Genomic DNA, 19774 nt, shown 5'->3' on the forward strand with positions numbered 1-19774 from the left:
GCGGGTCGATATCGACCAGAACCGCACTAGAAAGTATTTTTAGTAGTGATGGGAAAGACAAAAATAAGGGGATATCGAAAATAAAACAGAATTAAAGTAAAGAAATAAAAATTGTTTATTTAATTATTTATTAATGGCTGTCTTTAAAACATTTCGCACAAAGATTTTGCTTGCACATTCTGCAGTATGTTTTAATTTTTTTTACTTTCCTTTTCACCTCGGAACTCTTCATGGTTTCCCGCAGTTTTTCATAGCACCCTACACAATTTCGCCGTTTACCGCTCATCTCAAGGATATGATCGGCCGTAGGTGTTACTTGATTTCCTGAAATGATTTTTTAAATTCTGTGATTCATTTACCTTATGAATTTGACTACAGGGCTCTCTGTGTATTAAATAGATTCTCAAATAAAATGAAAAAGTTAACATATGTCTTGAAATAGTCAAATCTCATCACCATGCGTTGCCAAAGTGCACACTTTGATGGGTAAAATTAAACACAACATGCTACAAGATAAGGTGATACAACTTTGTTTTCTGCAATTTTCAGACCACTCTATTTGTTAAGCTTGTGAAAACAAAATATGTACATATAATACAGGGCTTTATATAGTAGACTTGAAGCGTTATTTTCATGTTAAATGCAGCCTTCTGACCCGAAACAACAACTCATGTGTTATTGAGTAAGTAAACAGAGTGTCATAACATACCTTAATACAAGGAGTAGTGCAATAAACGCCATACATTGCTCGCAGAAAAATAAACGGAGTCAAACCAAAGCTCATGCTCGAAGACCATACACAGCCACCTAAGCACTCGTAATGTGTAAAAAATAATGACAATAGTTACCTGTTGCAGAGGTAGAACGTCGTCAACACGAAACAGAAGGAATCACCTTCAACATAGGTCTAAAGATGGTTACAGTTATGTTGCACGTCGTTATACTTACTATCAGGGCATATCTTTTTTCCAGTAATTGATTGTATTAATGCTTCTGTAAATTCTTTCTTTGAAACCTTCTTCTCATTTTCAAGGAAAATATCTCCTGACTGCTGTCACTATCACTATCTGCGCCGCAAATTAATTTATTTTCCAAAATATTTATCTTTCTTTTGTTGCCTGACATCGTGCCTTTAATTTTAAGGAATAAAAAAAACGTGACGTACGTCAGTTCCGATAGCTTGCCCAACACTAACTGGCGAGGCGGGCGCTCTGTGCGGTATCGGGCCGCCAACAGCCTGTTGGGACGGCGGGCCACAATAGGCCTCCTCCCGCACCGAGTTGATATTTTTTACCGTCAGTGCGTGATAGGCCGATAAAGGCCTGCCGTGATGTTTTTATAGGGAACACCTATACTTTTGACCACAATCTCAAATATATATTTGTCTTTGTCGTACCTTTACAAACACCTGAGATAATCGTTCCGCACCAGCGAGAGGGACATAGTTTTCTTCGTCCGCACCAGGTGAAATTCCGCGGCAGGCTGATTTGGGCCTGTTCCGCAGTGAACGTGTTAAGGTTTGTTGGTTGGTTGGTTTTTGATTTGATTTGATTTGTTCCATACCCGATCCTGTAGATCGAATGGTAAACAGTCACGTCACCAAAAACACGTCATTACGGATCCTCCCGATCCATTAACGGTGCTTTTAGGTACCACGAGCAACGGTTACCGTTCTGGTCGAACCCGTCGCTTGCGACGAAGGGCTCGACAAGCGAATTAACCCATAGACACAGCCCACTGAGTTTCTCGCCGGATCTTCTCAGTGAGTCGCGTTTCCACTCCGGTGGTAGATTCTACAAAGCACTGCTCTTGCTAAGGTCAGTGTTAGCATCACTCCGGCTTGAGCCCCGTGAGTTCACCTACTAGCTAAAGTTACGCTGAAATAGCCTCTCAAGGCTATCAGCTTAGGTAAGACAAAAAAAAAGTCGTTTTATTTTGAATTTAATGTTTCTGTAAACAATAGTAGAATGTATATTATACTATTTACCACGTATTCTTATTGCTCGGCTTGCTATCTTGCTCTCGACCGATTAGTTTTGGTGATAAATACCATAAAATATCAGTAAAAGTTGAAATTTCTAATTTAGTTTGATTTTCGTACAATATACCGTTTATTTTATAACTATGTATTTATTACTTACTTAGATTTTGTAATTATATAACAGAAATATATAAAATATTTCATAGATTAATAGAACATTCTTTGGTACCAGATCCCAATACGTCGATTCTAAGTGTGCCGAATCACTAAACTCCGCTGAAATGGCACCTTATGGAATGTTATCAGCATTGAAGCAGTTTCGCCTGTTAATAATATTGCTAAACTTGTTATAGCCCTTTAACTTTACGTACGTTCAATTTCAGTTATTTTGTTTCAGTATCTAAAACCCACAAACTTTATTGGCTTTCCGATTAGTTGCCGTAACCCAAGGTGACAATGTTGGACGTATATCCTGTTTAGTTTGTCTGTTGATTTCTGGTAACCAAGATAATAGACGGCGTAATTAAAGTCGATCGAGTGTCGTTCGCAAGAAAGCCGGACGATCAAAATGTTGGATAGAGTTTACAACGATGCAACGCGCCCGCGGACGATATCCGATTCGTATTTATTAATTCTTGGATATAGAGCGTGAAATCAAGCATTCAGGCAAAACAAGAAGTATGTAGGTATATAGGGGCGCAACGTGTGGCTGGTCCTCAGTCGGTGGAGCAGAGCCCCGCGCGCGCCTGCTCTACTCCCGCCGCGACCTCGCATCACCAACAATCGACTCAGATAAAGGAATTCCTATGTGATGTTAGTAAACAAAAAGTGTATAAATAAAAAACTCGTTGTCTTCCCACTCTCAGTCTTGTTGTGAACTCAAACTGATTATCATGTCTCTTCCGGGAGTTTTCCTATTTTCGCACTATGTCGAGAGCTTTTGGGTAAGTTTTTTTTTTATATATTTTTTTTATGCAATTTCTTACTGTATTTGTTTATTTGATGATAAATTATTTAATGTTTAGTGATCACTTTTATTAGAAATATGCTTGAATAGAATTGTAGTGATAATAATACTTAAATTGAAATTAATTTCAAATTGTGAACTATTCAATAGTAATTTAATTATTTTATATGAAATAGTACATTCGGTTCAGAGTATTTACTAAAAAGCTAACCATAAAATTTTTTTGTTACTATTAATTTTAAATCAATTTTGGTTTTTAAATTGGCATAGGTTGCGTGAACATTAGTGCAGAATCCACAATAAAAAAAAATTATTGAGCGAAACGAATTAATCTAAATTTACGTATACGTTTAATCTAAAGTTAAATCATTTAAAAATACATTTAATATTATTGTATATGTTCAGCGAAAACAAACAAATGATAAGTCACATTTATGTAGGTATAGTAAAACAGTTATCGAAGTTCACTATTAAGATTACCTGTTTATTTCGGAAAGAGAAGCAGTTTTAAGCGGTGATACAATTTATTGATATTTAAAATTCTTACTAATTTCTCGTGTTTAATTTATATAGTGAGAAATGTACCTAATAAAGGAGATATAATATTTTTAACTTCAAATTACATAACGCCACAGTTAAATACAAAATATTGTGACGGTCGGTAGAGAAAATGTAATACATACATAATTCAGACATTTTTCTTGCGAATTACGAAGCGCTCTACGGTTTGCCTCGCGTGTTTTGGAGATGTTAACTTGTAAACTGATTATTTTATAACTTTTTATGGACGTAAGCTGTATAATAAATATTTTAACTTGTTGTTCGAACAATTTGACCTATTCGTTAGTATAGTCTCGTGAAGTTCGACTGGAAATGTAACGAGAGTTTTTGAGGTAATAAAAATAATAAAAAGTAATAAGAATTAACTTTTACTAGAATTCAATATAAGTTGAGAGAATAAATGAGAATAGTGTTGTATAATTCAACTTGTAAACTAAATAGTTCAATCGTAACTGAAGTCTTGATTGAATAGTTAAGTTTTTGAAGCTTTTGCTGTGTGAAAATTTACACAGATCCCGACAACTTTTATTCCTTTTTACTTTATATGTTAAAATAAAATTAGGCAGTGACTTGCTAAGCCCCTGGCATAGCTGACGCCCATGAGCAAAGTTAACCACCCACCATCAGATGGACCATATACTTGTCTGCCTACAAAGGCTATAAAAATAATATATTTAAAAAATATGCATACATATTTATAAAAAATGTAATAAAATATTTATTATATTAACTTAAATGGAATAATAATCGTTTTATTCGACTTACCTAACATTAAAATTAAGGTTGCTTTAAGGCATTAAATAAAGGCCGTAATATTTTACTGGTATCAAATGAAACGGAAAGAGATATTTATTTTAACTTAAAGGCCTGTGTGACCTAGCGATCGAAAATAATTTAGGCTAATAAAATCTTATTACGATTTTAAGTACTTAGTTAAACTTTTGGAGTTTTTATGATCATAAGTAATTTACAGTAATGTGTAGATAGGTTTATAGTGCAAATTCCACAATTTCCAAAACCGCATCGAAGTCACAGCCTGAAAGCCGCGGCGGCTCACCTTGAAACATTACATGACAAGGCATCCTATCATCGGAACAGGACGCACGACAATGTTATAGCAGATACGGTACCACCCACTCGTATGGACTCACAGAACGACTTTGTTCCTTAATCATGGAAGTCAATCATAAACACACGCTAGCAAAACTAACCCACCAAAATAAAACATAAAAAATATATTTTCAGCAAGAGCTTTTAGAAACATTGCAATTTTTTTCTACCTAGTCGTCGTGGCCTAACGGATAAGACGTCCAGTGTATTCGTGTTGAGCGATACACCGGTGTTCGAATCTCAGGCGGGTACCAATTTTTCTAATGAAATACGTACTCAACAAATGTTCACGATTGACTTCCACGGTGAAGGAATAACATCGTGTAATAAAAATCAAACCCGCAAAATTATAATTTGCGTAATTACTGGTGGTAGGAACTCTTGTGAGTCCGCGCTGGTGGGTACCACCACCCTGCCTATTTCCGCCGAGATGCAGTAATGTCTTTCGGTTTGAAGGGTGGGGCAGCCGTTGTAACTATACTTGAGACTTTAGAACTTATATCTCAAGGTGGGTGGCGCATTTACGTTGTCGATGTCTATGGGCTCCGGTAACCACTTAACACCAGGTGGGCTGTGAGCTCGTCCACCCAACTAAGCAATAAAAAAAAAACCTAATCGTTAGTTGTCTAACGGGCTATTCGCATACCTCGCATACCATTGTATCATCAAATGTCGCAAATCAACGTGATCAGGTTTCTGACTTTTTGCGTGACCACCAAATTGATATCTTTTTAGTGCAGGAGACCCTACTTAAGCCCGCGCGCCGTGACCCTAAAATCGCGAACTATAACATGGTCAGGAACGACAGGCTCTCTGCCCGTGGTGGTGGTACCGTCATTTACTATAGAAGAGCCCTGCATTGCGTCCCGCTCGATCCTCCCGCGCTCGCTAATATCGAAGCATCAGTGTGCCGAATCTCACTGACGGGACACGCGCCGATCGTTATCGCGTCCGTTTATCTTCCACCGGATAAGATCGTTCTAAGCAGTGATATCGAGGCGCTGCTCGGTATGGGGAGCTCTGTCATTCTGGCGGGCGACCTAAATTGTAAACACATCAGGTGGAACTCACACACCACAACCCCGAATGGCAGGCGGCTTGACGCGTTAGTCGATGATCTCGCCTTCGATATCGTCGCTCCGCTAACCCCGACTCACTACCCGCTAAATATCGCGCATCGCCCGGATATACTCGACATAGCGTTATTAAAAAACGTAACTCTGCGCTTACACTCGATCGAAGTAGTTTCAGAGTTAGATTCAGACCACCGTCCCGTCGTTATGAAGCTCGGTCGCGCTCCCGATTCCGTTCCCGTCACGAGGACTGTGGTGGATTGGCACACGCTGGGCATCAGCCTGGCTGAATCTGATCCACCATCGCTCCCGTTTAACCCGGACTCTATCCCGTCTCCTCAGGATACCGCTGAAGCCATAGACATCTTAACGTCACACATCACCTCGACATTAGATAGGTCATCGAAACAAGTTGTAGCGGAGGACTTCCTTCACCGCTTCAAATTGTCCGACGATATTAGGGAACTTCTTAGAGCTAAGAACGCCTCGATACGCGCCTACGACAGGTATCCTACCGCGGAAAATCGTATTCGAATGCGTGCCCTACAACGCGACGTAAAGTCTCGCATCGCCGAAGTCCGAGATGCCAGATGGTCTGATTTCTTAGAAGGACTCGCGCCCTCCCAAAGGTCTTACTACCGCTTAGCTCGTACTCTCAAATCGGATACGGTAGTAACTATGCCCCCCCTCGTAGGCCCCTCAGGCCGACTCGCGGCGTTCGATGATGACGAAAAAGCAGAGCTGCTGGCCGATACATTGCAAACCCAGTGCACGCCCAGCACTCAATCCGTGGACCCTGTTCATGTAGAATTAGTAGACAGTGAGGTAGAACGCAGAGCCTCCTTGCCACCCTCTGATGCGTTACCACCCGTCACCCCGATGGAAGTTAAAGACTTGATCAAAGACCTACGTCCTCGCAAGGCTCCCGGTTCCGACGGTATATCCAACCGCGTTATTAAACTTCTACCCGTCCAACTCATCGTGATGTTGGCATCTATTTTCAATGCCGCTATGGCGAACTGTATCTTTCCCGCGGTGTGGAAAGAAGCGGACGTTATCGGCATACATAAACCCGGTAAACCAAAAAATGATCCGACGAGCTACCGCCCGATTAGCCTCCTCATGTCTCTAGGCAAACTGTATGAGCGTCTGCTCTACAAACGCCTCAGAGACTTCGTCTCATCCAAGGGCATTCTTATCGATGAACAATTCGGATTCCGTACAAATCACTCATGCGTTCAACAGGTGCACCGCCTCACGGAGCACATTCTTGTGGGGCTTAATCGACCAAAACCGTTATACACGGGAGCTCTCTTCTTCGACGTCGCAAAAGCGTTCGATAAAGTCTGGCACAATGGTTTGATTTTCAAACTATTCAACATGGGCGTGCCGGATAGTCTCGTGCTCATCATACGGGACTTCTTGTCGAACCGCTCTTTTCGATATCGAGTCGAGGGAACCCGCTCCTCCCCACGACCTCTCACAGCTGGAGTCCCGCAAGGCTCTGTCCTCTCACCCCTCCTATTTAGCTTATTCGTCAACGATATTCCCCGGTCGCCGCCGACCCATTTAGCTTTATTCGCCGACGACACGACTGTTTACTATTCTAGTAGAAATAAGTCCCTAATCGCGAAGAAGCTTCAGAGCGCAGCCCTAGCCCTAGGACAGTGGTTCCGAAAATGGCGCATAGACATCAACCCAGCGAAAAGTACTGCGGTGCTATTTCAGAGGGGAAGCTCCACACGGATTTCCTCCCGGATTAGGAGGAGGAATCTCACACCCCCGATTACTCTCTTTAGACAACCCATACCCTGGGCCAGGAAGGTCAAGTACCTGGGCGTTACCCTGGATGCATCGATGACATTCCGCCCGCATATAAAATCAGTCCGTGACCGTGCCGCGTTTATTCTCGGTAGACTCTACCCCATGATCTGTAAGCGGAGTAAAATGTCCCTTCGGAACAAGGTGACACTTTACAAAACTTGCATAAGGCCCGTCATGACTTACGCGAGTGTGGTGTTCGCTCACGCGGCCCGCACACACATAGACACCCTCCAATCCCTACAATCCCGCTTTTGCAGGTTAGCTGTCGGGGCTCCGTGGTTCGTGAGGAACGTTGACCTACACGACGACCTGGGCCTCGAATCAATTCGGAAATACATGAAGTCAGCGTCGGAACGATACTTCGATAAGGCTATGCGTCATGATAATCGCCTTATCGTTGCCGCCGCTGACTACTCCCCGAATCCTGATCATGCAGGAGCCAGTCACCGTCGACGCCCTAGACACGTCCTTACGGATCCATCAGATCCAATAACCTTTGCATTAGATGCCTTCAGCTCTAATACTAGGGGCAGGCTTAGGGACCCCGGTAACCGTACTCGTCGAACTCGACAAAGAGGTCGACGTGCAACCTAACCCATGCATCAGCCCGCTGAGTTTCTCGCCGGATCTTCTCAGCGGGTCGCGATTCCGATCCAGTAGTAGATTCATTCGCGAAACAATTGCTCTTGAGTTGTTAGGTCTCCTTCGGAGGCGCTCGGGCAGTTGTTAGCAAATCCCACCCCTCTTGGCTGAGCCTTTGCTCGCCCACCTGTCCTGGTGAAACTGGAAAGGCCTTCGGGCCACCAGTAAACTTTCAATCATAAAAAAAAAAAAAAAAAAAAAAAAAATCATCAAATGGCTCCGTAACAAACCGGACGTATTACCTACTGGACTACGGACGCTTAAAAGGCTGCATGATAATGTTACGGTCGTAAAACAACAAATAAATTGTTTTCTCGAAATCGGTAAATATCGTCCGTCCGTTTTATTCTTGTAAGTCTTGTAACCATTCCCTTGAACATACGATATGTGTCAGTAGGTCAATTATGAAACGTCATTATTTATTAACGTTAGAAAAAAAAATCGTGATAAGCAACGCTTACTTGTACTGAATATGTAATTGTAAAATAACGAAATGAACCCGTTTATTGGGGTATAAAAAGTGGCCCATGTGACTGTTCGGACCATAATGATCTCTTTAAAAAAAAAAAAAGTTTATCCGTTACTTGGTTGATGTGTAAAAGATTCACATACCGACAAACGTATTTTAGCATACTGCTTTTACTCATAATTATTTAGTATAAAGATCTAGAATAAAAATCATTTTAGTAGTGTTCAACTTCACGTTTTTATTGTCATCTTGTTATTTCCAAAGTTTTGAATACTTTATATTAAGTATAGTAATCTCCGTGGGCACAGACGACTGAAATTAAATAATACTAGAGGTCCCGCAGTAGTCGAAATTCGACTATAATTGATTGGAATTGTAAGTTTGTACACTATTATGATTGTATTTTATACTTCTATAATCACAAATTTCGCCAAGACTACACTATAGAAAAATATTAACAAAGACAAACAATATTTAATCTATTCTCAATTTGACCACAGACGTCAAGAACAAAAGTTTGACAATAAATAGTATGCATGCGTGTGTGCGTCAAATACATGGTATGTGGTGTGTGTAATGTTTTCTTTATTGTTTTAATGTATCTTTTATGCATTATTTAAAAAAAATATTAGCATTGTGCACTTCTTCTCTATATTCTCTATAAGTGTGGAAATTTTCATACTCCTCCGTCCGCGCAATTTTCGTAAAAAGGGATACAAAGTTTTTGCTTCACGTATTAATATATAGATAATGACAGTAAATAGCAAGAAAATAAACAGTAAATGTAGTTTTACAAATCATTCTGATTTCAGTAGTATTTCAAAGTGATCTAGTGTCAATTTATTAAAAATTGAAGTCGGATAATTTTCCAAAATATCTAAAATAAAACGAAATCGTAAATTGTAATACAGAAATAAATTTAAGCCACCACCACCTTAAGTGTTTAAGTTTAAGCTACCTTAACCTGATGTATCAGGCGTTAATGCACGAGTTCTCAAGGGTCAGCTTCATTATGGGGCTTTTCAGTTTGAAGTATAGATTAGCTGTTATTTTAATCCGATTCGACCAATAGCATCAGAGCTCAATTAATGTTAGGCATTTAAATAGAAACCATATTGTGAATGTCCACCGCCTATGCCTTTGCTTTCATTGCCTAGATGGGTGGACGAGCTCACAGCCCACATGGTGTTCAGTGGTCACTGGAGCCAATAGACATCTACAACGTAAATGCGCCACCCACCTTGAGATATAAGTTCTAAGGTCTCAGTATAGTTACAACGGCTACCCCATCCTTCAAACCGAAACACATTGCTGCTTCACGGTAGAAATAGGCGGAGTCTTGGTACCTACCAGTGCGGACTCAAAAGAGGTCCTACCACAGGTGCTTCCGATGTGATCTCTTACTGAATAATTGTAGCTCATGTATGTATGGTATGGCTTGAAGTGGTCAGCACTATTCTATTCTGATTAGAACTTGTCTGCGAATACACTTTGTATTAGTAGATTAAGTTTTATATTTCTTAGTATATCAACAGGGCATAACCGATGGGTTGTTTGAATGATCTCTTATTTTGGAACTAGCGACCCGCCCTCGCTTTGCTTCGGAAACATTAAAACACACATGAAACCAAAAAAATAAAATATTTTTTTTTTAAAAAAAAAGTAGCCTATATTCATCAGGGACAATGTCGGCTTCTAATGGAAAAAGAATTTTTCAAATCGGTCCAGTAGTTTCGGAGCCTATTCGAAACAAACAAACAAACAAATCTTTCCTCTTTAATATTATAAAGAGGAAAGATTTGTTTGTTTGTTGTTAGTATTAGTATTAGTATAGATAATTCATCGCCACCTGTTGTAATTTATTTTATCACCTTGCGAACTCAGATGGTTTCACATATCGTATGGTTTCACATATTCGTATCGTGTATACAGTTTATCGCAAACGAAGCAGGTTATGTCAAATTCCTTGAACTCAAACAAAAACGCCACGTCGTCTACCTTTTTGTCGGATGTCTTTCGTATATCAAGATCTTGCTAAGATTTGACAAACAATATTACAATGGAAAATAAAACACTTTTTAAAAATTACTGTCGTATTTTCTATACCTTATCTACTTCTCCATACACAACAATATTTGCTACTATGACCTTACCGTTATTAAAGAATAAAAATCGATTATTTCAAATGCTAATTCAGATACTAATAGAATATCCAAATAAACTCTACTAACGGTTCAAAAAAGATTCTGTGTTGAGAGAAACCCGTGAAACAAAGACTGTTTTTCTTTTAAATCTATTCTTATTTATTTTTAATGTTATAAAGCTGAAAAGTTTGTTTGTTTGAACGCGCTAATCTCATGAACTACTGGTCCGATTTGAAAAATAGTTTCAGTGTTAGATAGCCCATTTATCGACGAAGGCTATAGGCTATATCACATCATGCTAAGACCAATGCAAGCGGAGCACCAATAAAGAATGTTTCAAAATCGGGTTTTTTCCCCTTTTGAGAGCATTCACTGGGTGCGCTGCAGAAATGGTTAAAGTTTCGCTAAAGTAGTGTATGAGAGAATTGTTCCCTTTAAAAGATCTAAAAAAAGTCTGCGACAGCATATACCTATATATTAGGGTTGGGTGGTGAGAGGCGGCTAAAATGTAGCGTTATGCCAAAGTAATTATTCCACGCGAACGAAGTCACGGGCAAAAGCTAGTCATAAATAAACGCCTTTGGAATTGATAGGTGTAGATAAAGTATTTAGTTCGTAAATTATTAATCTAAAAAAATTATGATTTCACGTTCTAAAAAAAATAGATCATCAGTGCCGTTATTAGCTAAAAAACACAAAAAACTTATAGTTTTAATCCACGATTTCGGATTTACGTAATAGAAATGCGCTAAGCTATGGAAGTGCGTGAGTCTGCTTGACCAAGACGTTGAATATTCAGCATGGCTTATCTAGATATTAAATTAGTATTCAAACAGTCGTTAACTCCAGCTTGTTTGAGATGATTCCATCATCTCGTTTTTACCATCGCACCGCCCGCCACCGGAGTAGAGTTCTTCCATACTACTTGGAGCCACTGCGTTCATCCACAGTGCGTTTCCAGAGATCATTTTTGCCACGTACCATCCGGCTTTGGAATGAGCTCCCCTCCACGGTGTTTCCGAGCGCTATGACATGTCCTTCTTTAAACGAGGCTTGTGGAGAGTACTTAATGGTGGGCAGCGGCTTGGCTCTGCCCCTGGCTATGCTGAAGTCCATGGGCGACGGTAAACAAGGGCAATTAAAAAAACTCCAGTCCACTTCGGCCGATGGTTCAAGGTTATTTCCTTTTTCCTAAACTATTGTAAGAAGAATAGGAACCGACGCATTTAACATTAACACTCTACTGCACAAACTCAAAGAAAATGATCTAAATGTCTTGAAATTTGTGTAATAAAATGTAATAATGGTAATGGAATTTGATTGATAAACGTTTGTCTATAAATATACACATTTCGACCCCGTTGAGTCTGGAGTGTGTGGTAATCTTACGTTGTTTATTCACAAGTAAACTTTTCTATGAATGTTTTCGTTTCGGTGATATTATTACTTTTTGATTAACACAATTGTAATATCAAATGCATTAAATTAAATTATTACATATTGTTTGGATATTTTCAGTATTTTATGAATATTGTAATAAAGACGCTAAGAATACTATTTAAAAGACACAGATAAGGTCAACCTATAGGTTTCTTTTGTTATAGTCTTATAGGAACAAATGGTTCACACAATCTAAAAGATAGTTTGGAATTTTTACGTCCGCATATAATATAATCGTTTCTCTGCGATGTCTCCGGCCTCTATAACAGGTTGTTTAAAACTACCCTATTAATATGGTAATGAATTGTAGAGTCGTCACGTACAGTACGACCGACGTAACTTGGCGAGTCTGAATATAGCCGCAGGTCAACTTTCGCGCATGTACACTTGTAAAAAAAAGTATTATTAGCATTCATTTTTTTAAATCAAAATACGAATTAAAATTTCCATATACAGGGACCAAGTACAAATAAAATGAATATCAAAACACTATGAGAGAGAAAGCTATAAAAATAACGTAATAAATTAAAGAGAGGTAATAAAAAAATAATAAATTAAGACAGAAAGCGGTAAAAATAACGTAATTAAATTAATTCGAAAGTAAGCCCGAACACTGCCTTCAGTTGCGATCCGCTGTACTGTGCGTTGCGATACACCAGATCGTTAGCAACTCTAAATAAAACTGTCAACATCTTTTACGCCTTCTTCTTTTTCTTTTTAAAAAAAAAATCAAAAATTATGTTTGTCGGCCGTCGATTTAAAACACTATTATGCTTTGGTGGCATCTTTGTTAACGAATAGTATAAATGCCAAGGGACACTCAATACTAAAACAAATTTAAACACAAACAATCTTAAAACTAAACAAAAAACTGAGCACTAAACAAAAACAGTATAATAATAACAAATCAATGAAAACTTTTGTAGCCGCCCGTACTCAAGACAGAGATAGCGACACGAACACGACACTAATGCTAGCGTGTGAGTGAGACACATTACCGCATACCGAGAATTACCGAATTTATACGATGTCAAGAAAAGGGATGTCCAATATGCGTGTTTGAGGATGTTGTTTAATCGATTTTTTTTCAAATTGATTAAAATTTATATAAAAATATATATTTATATTCCATTTTATAGGAGGTTTAAAATATTCACGAACAGTCCCTATTGTAGTAGTTGTTGATAAATAACTGATATTCAACTAAATCATGTCTTTCAACCAAGAAAATAAAGTGTTATTAGTTTTTTTTTTTTTATTAAAGATGAAGTCTCGTTTACTAACGACAACATTCAATATGTTTGTAAATCTATTTCATTCATTATCTCATATAAACAAAAATCAATAAATTCCAAACCGATAAAAATCGATTGTGATATTTGATTGAATAAAGGGACGATTGTGTTTACATAGAGTCAATCCCTAGCCTAGACCTCCGCCCCGCGCACGTTGCTCATACCACCATTTGGTTCTTAAAAACGTTTGTGCGCAGCCTTCTGCGCGAAGTTCGGACTCGCCAAGTTACGTCGGTCGTATTGTAAGTAATATGACTGATATCAAAATCCGCGGCTACAGAGTTTTTTGGGTTTATATACAGACACATTTGTCTATGTATGTGTGTATATTCTAACATAGTGAAGCGAATTAATAGTACTCATTACATAACAGCGGTACTCATTACATAACTTCGGTACGCAGCGGCTTGGTTCTGCCCCTGGCATTGCTGAAGTCCATGGGCGACGGTAACCACTCGCCATCAGGTGGGCCGTATGCTCGTCTGCCTACAAAGGCAATAAAAAAACCCAGTGAAAACAACAATACAAAATAAAGTAACTTTTGTAGTTCTAAGTACGTCTTATTGGTTTGACTGGTTTGAGTTATTATAATAGTTAGTCAATATGCTTTGCTAGGTTTCGAATTTAACAAAACCTACGTCCAGTTCAATCAAACATTCATAAAGTTGATCAAGATTATTTCGAATTATTGTTGTCAAGTCTTTTGTATTGTTTTACCATTAGTTTATCGTGGAATAGGTCGAGTTCACAATTATTTAGATGTCTTTGCTGTCACCTTTCAGCTTTCAACAACTCACCTTTCAACAACTACAATAATGATAAAATTTAAACCTAACCTATACCTAACCTAGATGTTTTCGTACCATGTAGGTATAGAATATTTTTGACTTATATATAAACAAATTGAAGAGAACATCGTTTTATAATTACTTCTCATGAACATCTCAATATCTTTATAAATGAGAAAGTAAAAAAGATTTTAATACCTATCTGACAGCTTCTTGGGGGTTTTGACCCTTTTAAGGCTTTTCAATGTTTTAATTCACTAGGTTTTAATGTTGAAAACCATGTATTTTTTACGTGTTACGTACTTACTAGCTCTACATGCGAACTCTTTATAGTCCAAGTTTTCACCACTTATAAATACATTGTAAGTGGCGTCGCGTCGGCAAGCAGCTAGGTATTCATGTGAGCTAGGTGATTAAATATTTTTTGTGACGAGCGTGCGCCTCTCCGCAAATCACGGCCTATTATCTAACTTAATCAATGGTTAATGTTGAGTTCTTTTAGTGTAATAAAATGTCTGTAGTGCCACTTAGGAAGTGTGTCCATTCAAACGTGTTGTTCCGATTGCAAACTTACCTATCAACCCGTGAATGTTAGGTTTCAACGCTTGTTGATAGGTTCCATGTTTATCTGGTACGTATTTTTATTTTTCTCCAACAAAATACGTATACTGAGTTGCAGCGCGTGAAAAATTAAACTCTCTAGATTTATAAGTGTAGTTACTGGTTACTACTGTAAGCTCACATGTGCGCAAGTACTAAAATCCTGTCTGTTCGATTTCCAGTTTGTCTTCGTTCTCGACACGGGTGGCGTTATATTATTTATGGGCTCCAAAAACCATTTAAAATCATTACGCCATGAACGCAGTCGTTCGTCTCGAGCATTAAAACGTTTAAAACAAAAAATTAGACACTATATAAATCTTTGCACAGCAACTATAAATCACCCTTCAAAAGTTCCAACATTCAGCTGCTTGCAGTAGGTCAGGCATGTGTGCGTAACATGAACAAAATATGATACTGAGACAGTATTCCTTTTTGCTCCAATATCGAGTCTCAGTCTGGAAGTGGCACGTAGGGAAGCAGACGTATGTATAGTGTTATAGTGACACATATTCGATACGACAAGACGATTGAGACCGGTCGGCCTTCGGGGCGTAAAATGTATTGCACTGCCCTCGCCACTCCCGGCCCTGGGACCTATCTTACCTATATATAAATCGATAATATGTCACGAGCTGAAACCAGAGACGCCATTAAACCTTCATTCATACTTTAAACCCGCTGAAAAGCTTTTCATTACAATACAACATATCTCAAGTACATAGTCCAGATAAGCGCTGTGATAAAACAGCTATATGGAGTAATTTCAAGGTTTACTTCTTTGTAAACTGTTTAATAAGGTTCGATGGTAAAATATCATTTAATCAATTATTTAGTTTTCATTATAACTGGACGCGTTTTTTTTTATTCGATAAGAAAACACGTTCGTATTACAAATTTAGAACATTTTGGGGTCAGAGAATTAACATTAATGTTCTTAGAATCTGCATATTAATAAGTTAAAACGACCTCTATGTTAAAATGAAAAATAAAAATATCTAATGCAGCTTGGGTGAGCGATAAAATCACAAAATGGAATATGCATTTTTAAGATATATAAATATATAAGATTATAAGGTATGGGATAAGAATATTTATGCTCTACTTTATAATCCAACTTCTTTAAATTGTTACATTAATTATTGCACATTATTTGAACAATCGTTTTTTTTTGCTATTTGCAAATCCAATTATATGCATGGTAATATATTAATAAAAAACATTAAAAAAAACAAATAAAAAAGGCAAAGGGACGTTGTTCAGCTAATGCGTCACTATTGAAATAAGAAAATGAATGAATGGTCTCTGTACACTACAGGTTTTCTGTAATAGTAATATTAGATACAGGCCAAAAACCCGGACGCGAATCGATCTAATCCAATTGAGAATAATGCATTAATTTAGCATTGTCATAATGTAGCATACATAATCTACAACATTAAAATGGATGAACCATTTTAACTCTACGTTATTTATTACACATATTTATCCGTGCATTAAACAAATTTCATGAAATTTACAAAATACTTTTCATGCGAGTTTATTTTTCGTGAAATAAAGTCTGAGAAAAGTTCATCCTTAAAAGTTTCGTTTTTAGAATTATTATCTACTCTTATTGTCAGCTGCGATATGAAGAAATGCGATGGCCATTAACTATTTAACACAAATGCAAATCGTTTAATTTAAAATTATAGTTAAAAAATATAATTAAAGAAACCCACAGAAACCGATTTCTCGACTGTTCTATCCTGTATTATGTTATTAATATAAGACAAAAACCATAATTCTTTAAGATGACAGGTGTTAGAATGCACGGCATTAATAAATAAAGCAAATTAATTTGTCCCTTCCCTTCATTTAAACGCCAGACGTTTTGACCATCGAGTTTTTGTCCCTACATTGTTCAGACGGCCTTGGAAAGCATATCCCAAAATAGCATGTCCTTTATACTGGAGATGCGAGACAACCAAACCGACTTTCTTCCTTCGTTTTGGAATACATTCGATTAATCCCTAAAACATTCAAATGCACTATATTACGTATATGAAGTGGTTTTTTTGAGTCTGTTGTTCGTTATTTTCTATTGCTTAATGTTAATTGTAGTTGCTAATAGCAATTCGACGGAAATAAATCAATTCAATGCAGCATTCGTGTTAATTAATTGAAATGTTTACTTAGGGGAATTATCTTTATAAGTAGGTAAATCTTAAATATTTTGCCGTTGATTCTGTCAACATTCAATTAATTACATTAGGACTCTGTACTTAGATTTGAACATGTTTAATTAATTAATCTAAATTCATTTGTATCTATAGTAAATGTTTTGAATTTGACCAAAGTAGATTGTCAGATTTCTAGACGGTCATTAGGTTGTTACGATAGCTTTTGTAATTAAACCCTTTGCTCTATTTGAATAACTGAGATAAAGCACAGTCTACACTAATGAGTAGAAAATGACAAAATAACGTACTGTCACGAAAGCATCATTATGGGTACCAATTTGTCGGTTCCAAGCTACGAATGTAGACTTGATGTAATGTTTGTGTTTTCTTAACTGCTATGGCATGCATAGAAATTATTTACCTTTTTGAATTGCACCTTTTATTTATTGAACAATATTCATTTTACGTACGTTTGTAGAAATATATATTTTAGGTTATTAGTTTGTTTTTTAAATTGCGAATTAACGAAAATGATAATTTTGTTAGAACATAAATGGTTAGGTATGTGAGTTCGCAAGATATTAATGATAATTTAAATTTAAATTAGGCCTTTAAAGTGTAATAAACTTTTGTGGCCGATAAAATTTAACTTAAAATAAAGTTGATATTAATTTTAGCGCGTGATCAGTTTTAGTTTGATTGATTGTTCAATTTATATGTACAGAAGCATCATTTACCAATTGAGTCGAAGCTTTGTGTAGTAGTATATTTATTTCCCTACCTAATCGTTGGAAGCCTAAGGGGCTATTTCAACTTCGCTCGGACCGGTAGGTGAACTCACGGGCTCAAAGAGAATTGCTAACATTAGCCCTAGCAAAAGCAGTGCTTCGCTGAATCTACTACAGTATCGGGATAGCGACCCACTGAGAAGAACCGGCCAGAAACTCAGTGGGCTTTGTCTATAGGTTAGTTCACACGTCGAACTCTTCGTCGAAGTCGACGAGTTCCACGAGGACGGTGACAGGTGCTTGAAGAGCCTAAAAGCTTCGAGATTGGATCCGGGAATCCGACAAGACATGTTTTGGGCAACGGCGGCATTGCTTTACCCCGTTGCCTGGGTCGGATATGTAGTTAGCAGTGGCCACGACATGAGGGTTATCGTGCCATACTAGTGTATTGTTTTTGGCTCTTTCGGAAATGTTCCTACCGACATTAGATACGAGGCACGCGAGTGATTTATATGTTATTAGAGTTTTTTTTTGTCTACATTTCATTGCGACCCATGCGACAAGGGATGCTTGAATACAACTCAAAATTAAAAACATTATTCCTTAAAGGTTGATATTTAAAAAGTGCTGGTTGAAAAAATAAAATACAGTTTTTCGTACTACGAGGACCGTTTTTCGACAAAGGGGTCGGAGTGCTGCAGCCTCGATTGGAAATCAGATTTCGTAGAACATGCTATAAGTACGTATATACTATGAGTATATAATACGTATATACAATATTCGCACACACATTTGGTCATGATGATAAATTTCTGTTGCCATTAGCATTTTATAATTACTAAAATCTAAATGACGTATAACGTTTAAAACTGCAAAAAGACAAGCGAAACCTATTACGGTTTGGAAATCAACAAAATTTGTTCGAAGATTTATGGCTTAAAATTTAAAATAAAAAGATTTCCGCCCGCTAGCTACTGCGGACTAATTAATTTATTACTGATAACACACAATTTAAAAAAATGACTATACTAATTTAAAAAAACGTTTGTTTTCGGAAATTTTCGTTTATGTTTATATCATTCATTAAATTGTTTATGATTTGTTTGTTTTTTTTTAAGGTTCAGGTACTAAAAAGGAAAAAAATTATACGGAATTCTTATAGAACCATTTTATTTTCAATCTGTTTGTCTGCTTAAGACTGTTTATGTCAGAACGATTAGAAGTATCAAAGTGAAACAAGTACCAATTAATAAGGTCTACGGCTGAAGGAAGTCATAAAAATCTCAGGCTTCTTAGTCCAAAGACACACACCATATTTTGACACTCATAAAAACCTATAAGGCATTTCCCGTTGACCTAGAGTTATGAAATTTGGCACGAGACAAGGTCTTACAGCTCAAGTAAAGGGAAGTCTGAAAATGATACACATATTCGTATCTTAATACAATATTGAATTCATTCGTGATTCAAAAGGTTACTTTTGAGGGTAAAGCCCTTTCGAGGGTCACGTAGTAAATGTTTGGAAGGTCGTTTTTTTTTCGAACGACAAATTCAGGTTTTTTTTTCTATAATACAAAATATGAATGCTGAAATGGCGCATGATAGCAATAAGTATTGTTTTTCGTTTAAAAATAAAATGTTTGTATAATACATATATAATGGTTTTTCGCGCAATTTTTCGTTTTAAGCGCAATTATGGAATTAAAAAAATTGTAAAATTTAAAAACCAGTCTACTTTGGGAGAAGGATACGGGTTTGTACAAATGCAGATATTTTGAGTTCGTGATCCAACCGTTTCTTCCAAAATCAAGATCCGAGAGAGAAGAACGAAGTGAAATTACGGAAACTTGTCTTTTTAATTCGTTGCCACTTTCTATTTTTAATCCACTTGTCGACTTTTCCTATATCCATCCACAAATTTTATTAATGGATATAAATCACTTTACAACCAATTTTAATATATATGATTTCCCAAAACGATTGATTTATC

At 37.3% G+C, this 19774-nt stretch overlaps 1 protein-coding gene and 1 long non-coding RNA gene across 2 annotated transcripts in view; one reads left to right on the forward strand and one right to left on the reverse strand.

Annotated features, from left to right (window-relative positions):
* Positions 1 to 91: 91 nt before the first annotated feature.
* Positions 92 to 1644, reverse strand: LOC119628760 (uncharacterized). Its single transcript, XR_005244908.2, has 2 exons — positions 849 to 1644; positions 92 to 324 (listed from the first exon to the last, which is right to left on the reverse strand). It is a non-coding gene; the product is annotated as an uncharacterized LOC119628760 (long non-coding RNA).
* Positions 1645 to 2845: 1201 nt separating this feature from the next.
* Cyp314a1 (ecdysone 20-hydroxylase) overlaps positions 2846 to 19774 on the forward strand; it is a 46996-nt gene continuing 30067 nt past the window's right edge. Inside the window, 1 exon segment of the mRNA NM_001112748.1 lies at positions 2846 to 2925. Coding sequence (NP_001106219.1) covers positions 2875 to 2925 — 51 coding nt within the window. The 5' untranslated portion in view covers positions 2846 to 2874.

Source organism: Bombyx mori, chromosome 7 (genome assembly GCF_030269925.1).
Source record: "Bombyx mori chromosome 7, ASM3026992v2".
NCBI lineage: Eukaryota > Metazoa > Arthropoda > Insecta > Lepidoptera > Bombycidae > Bombyx > Bombyx mori.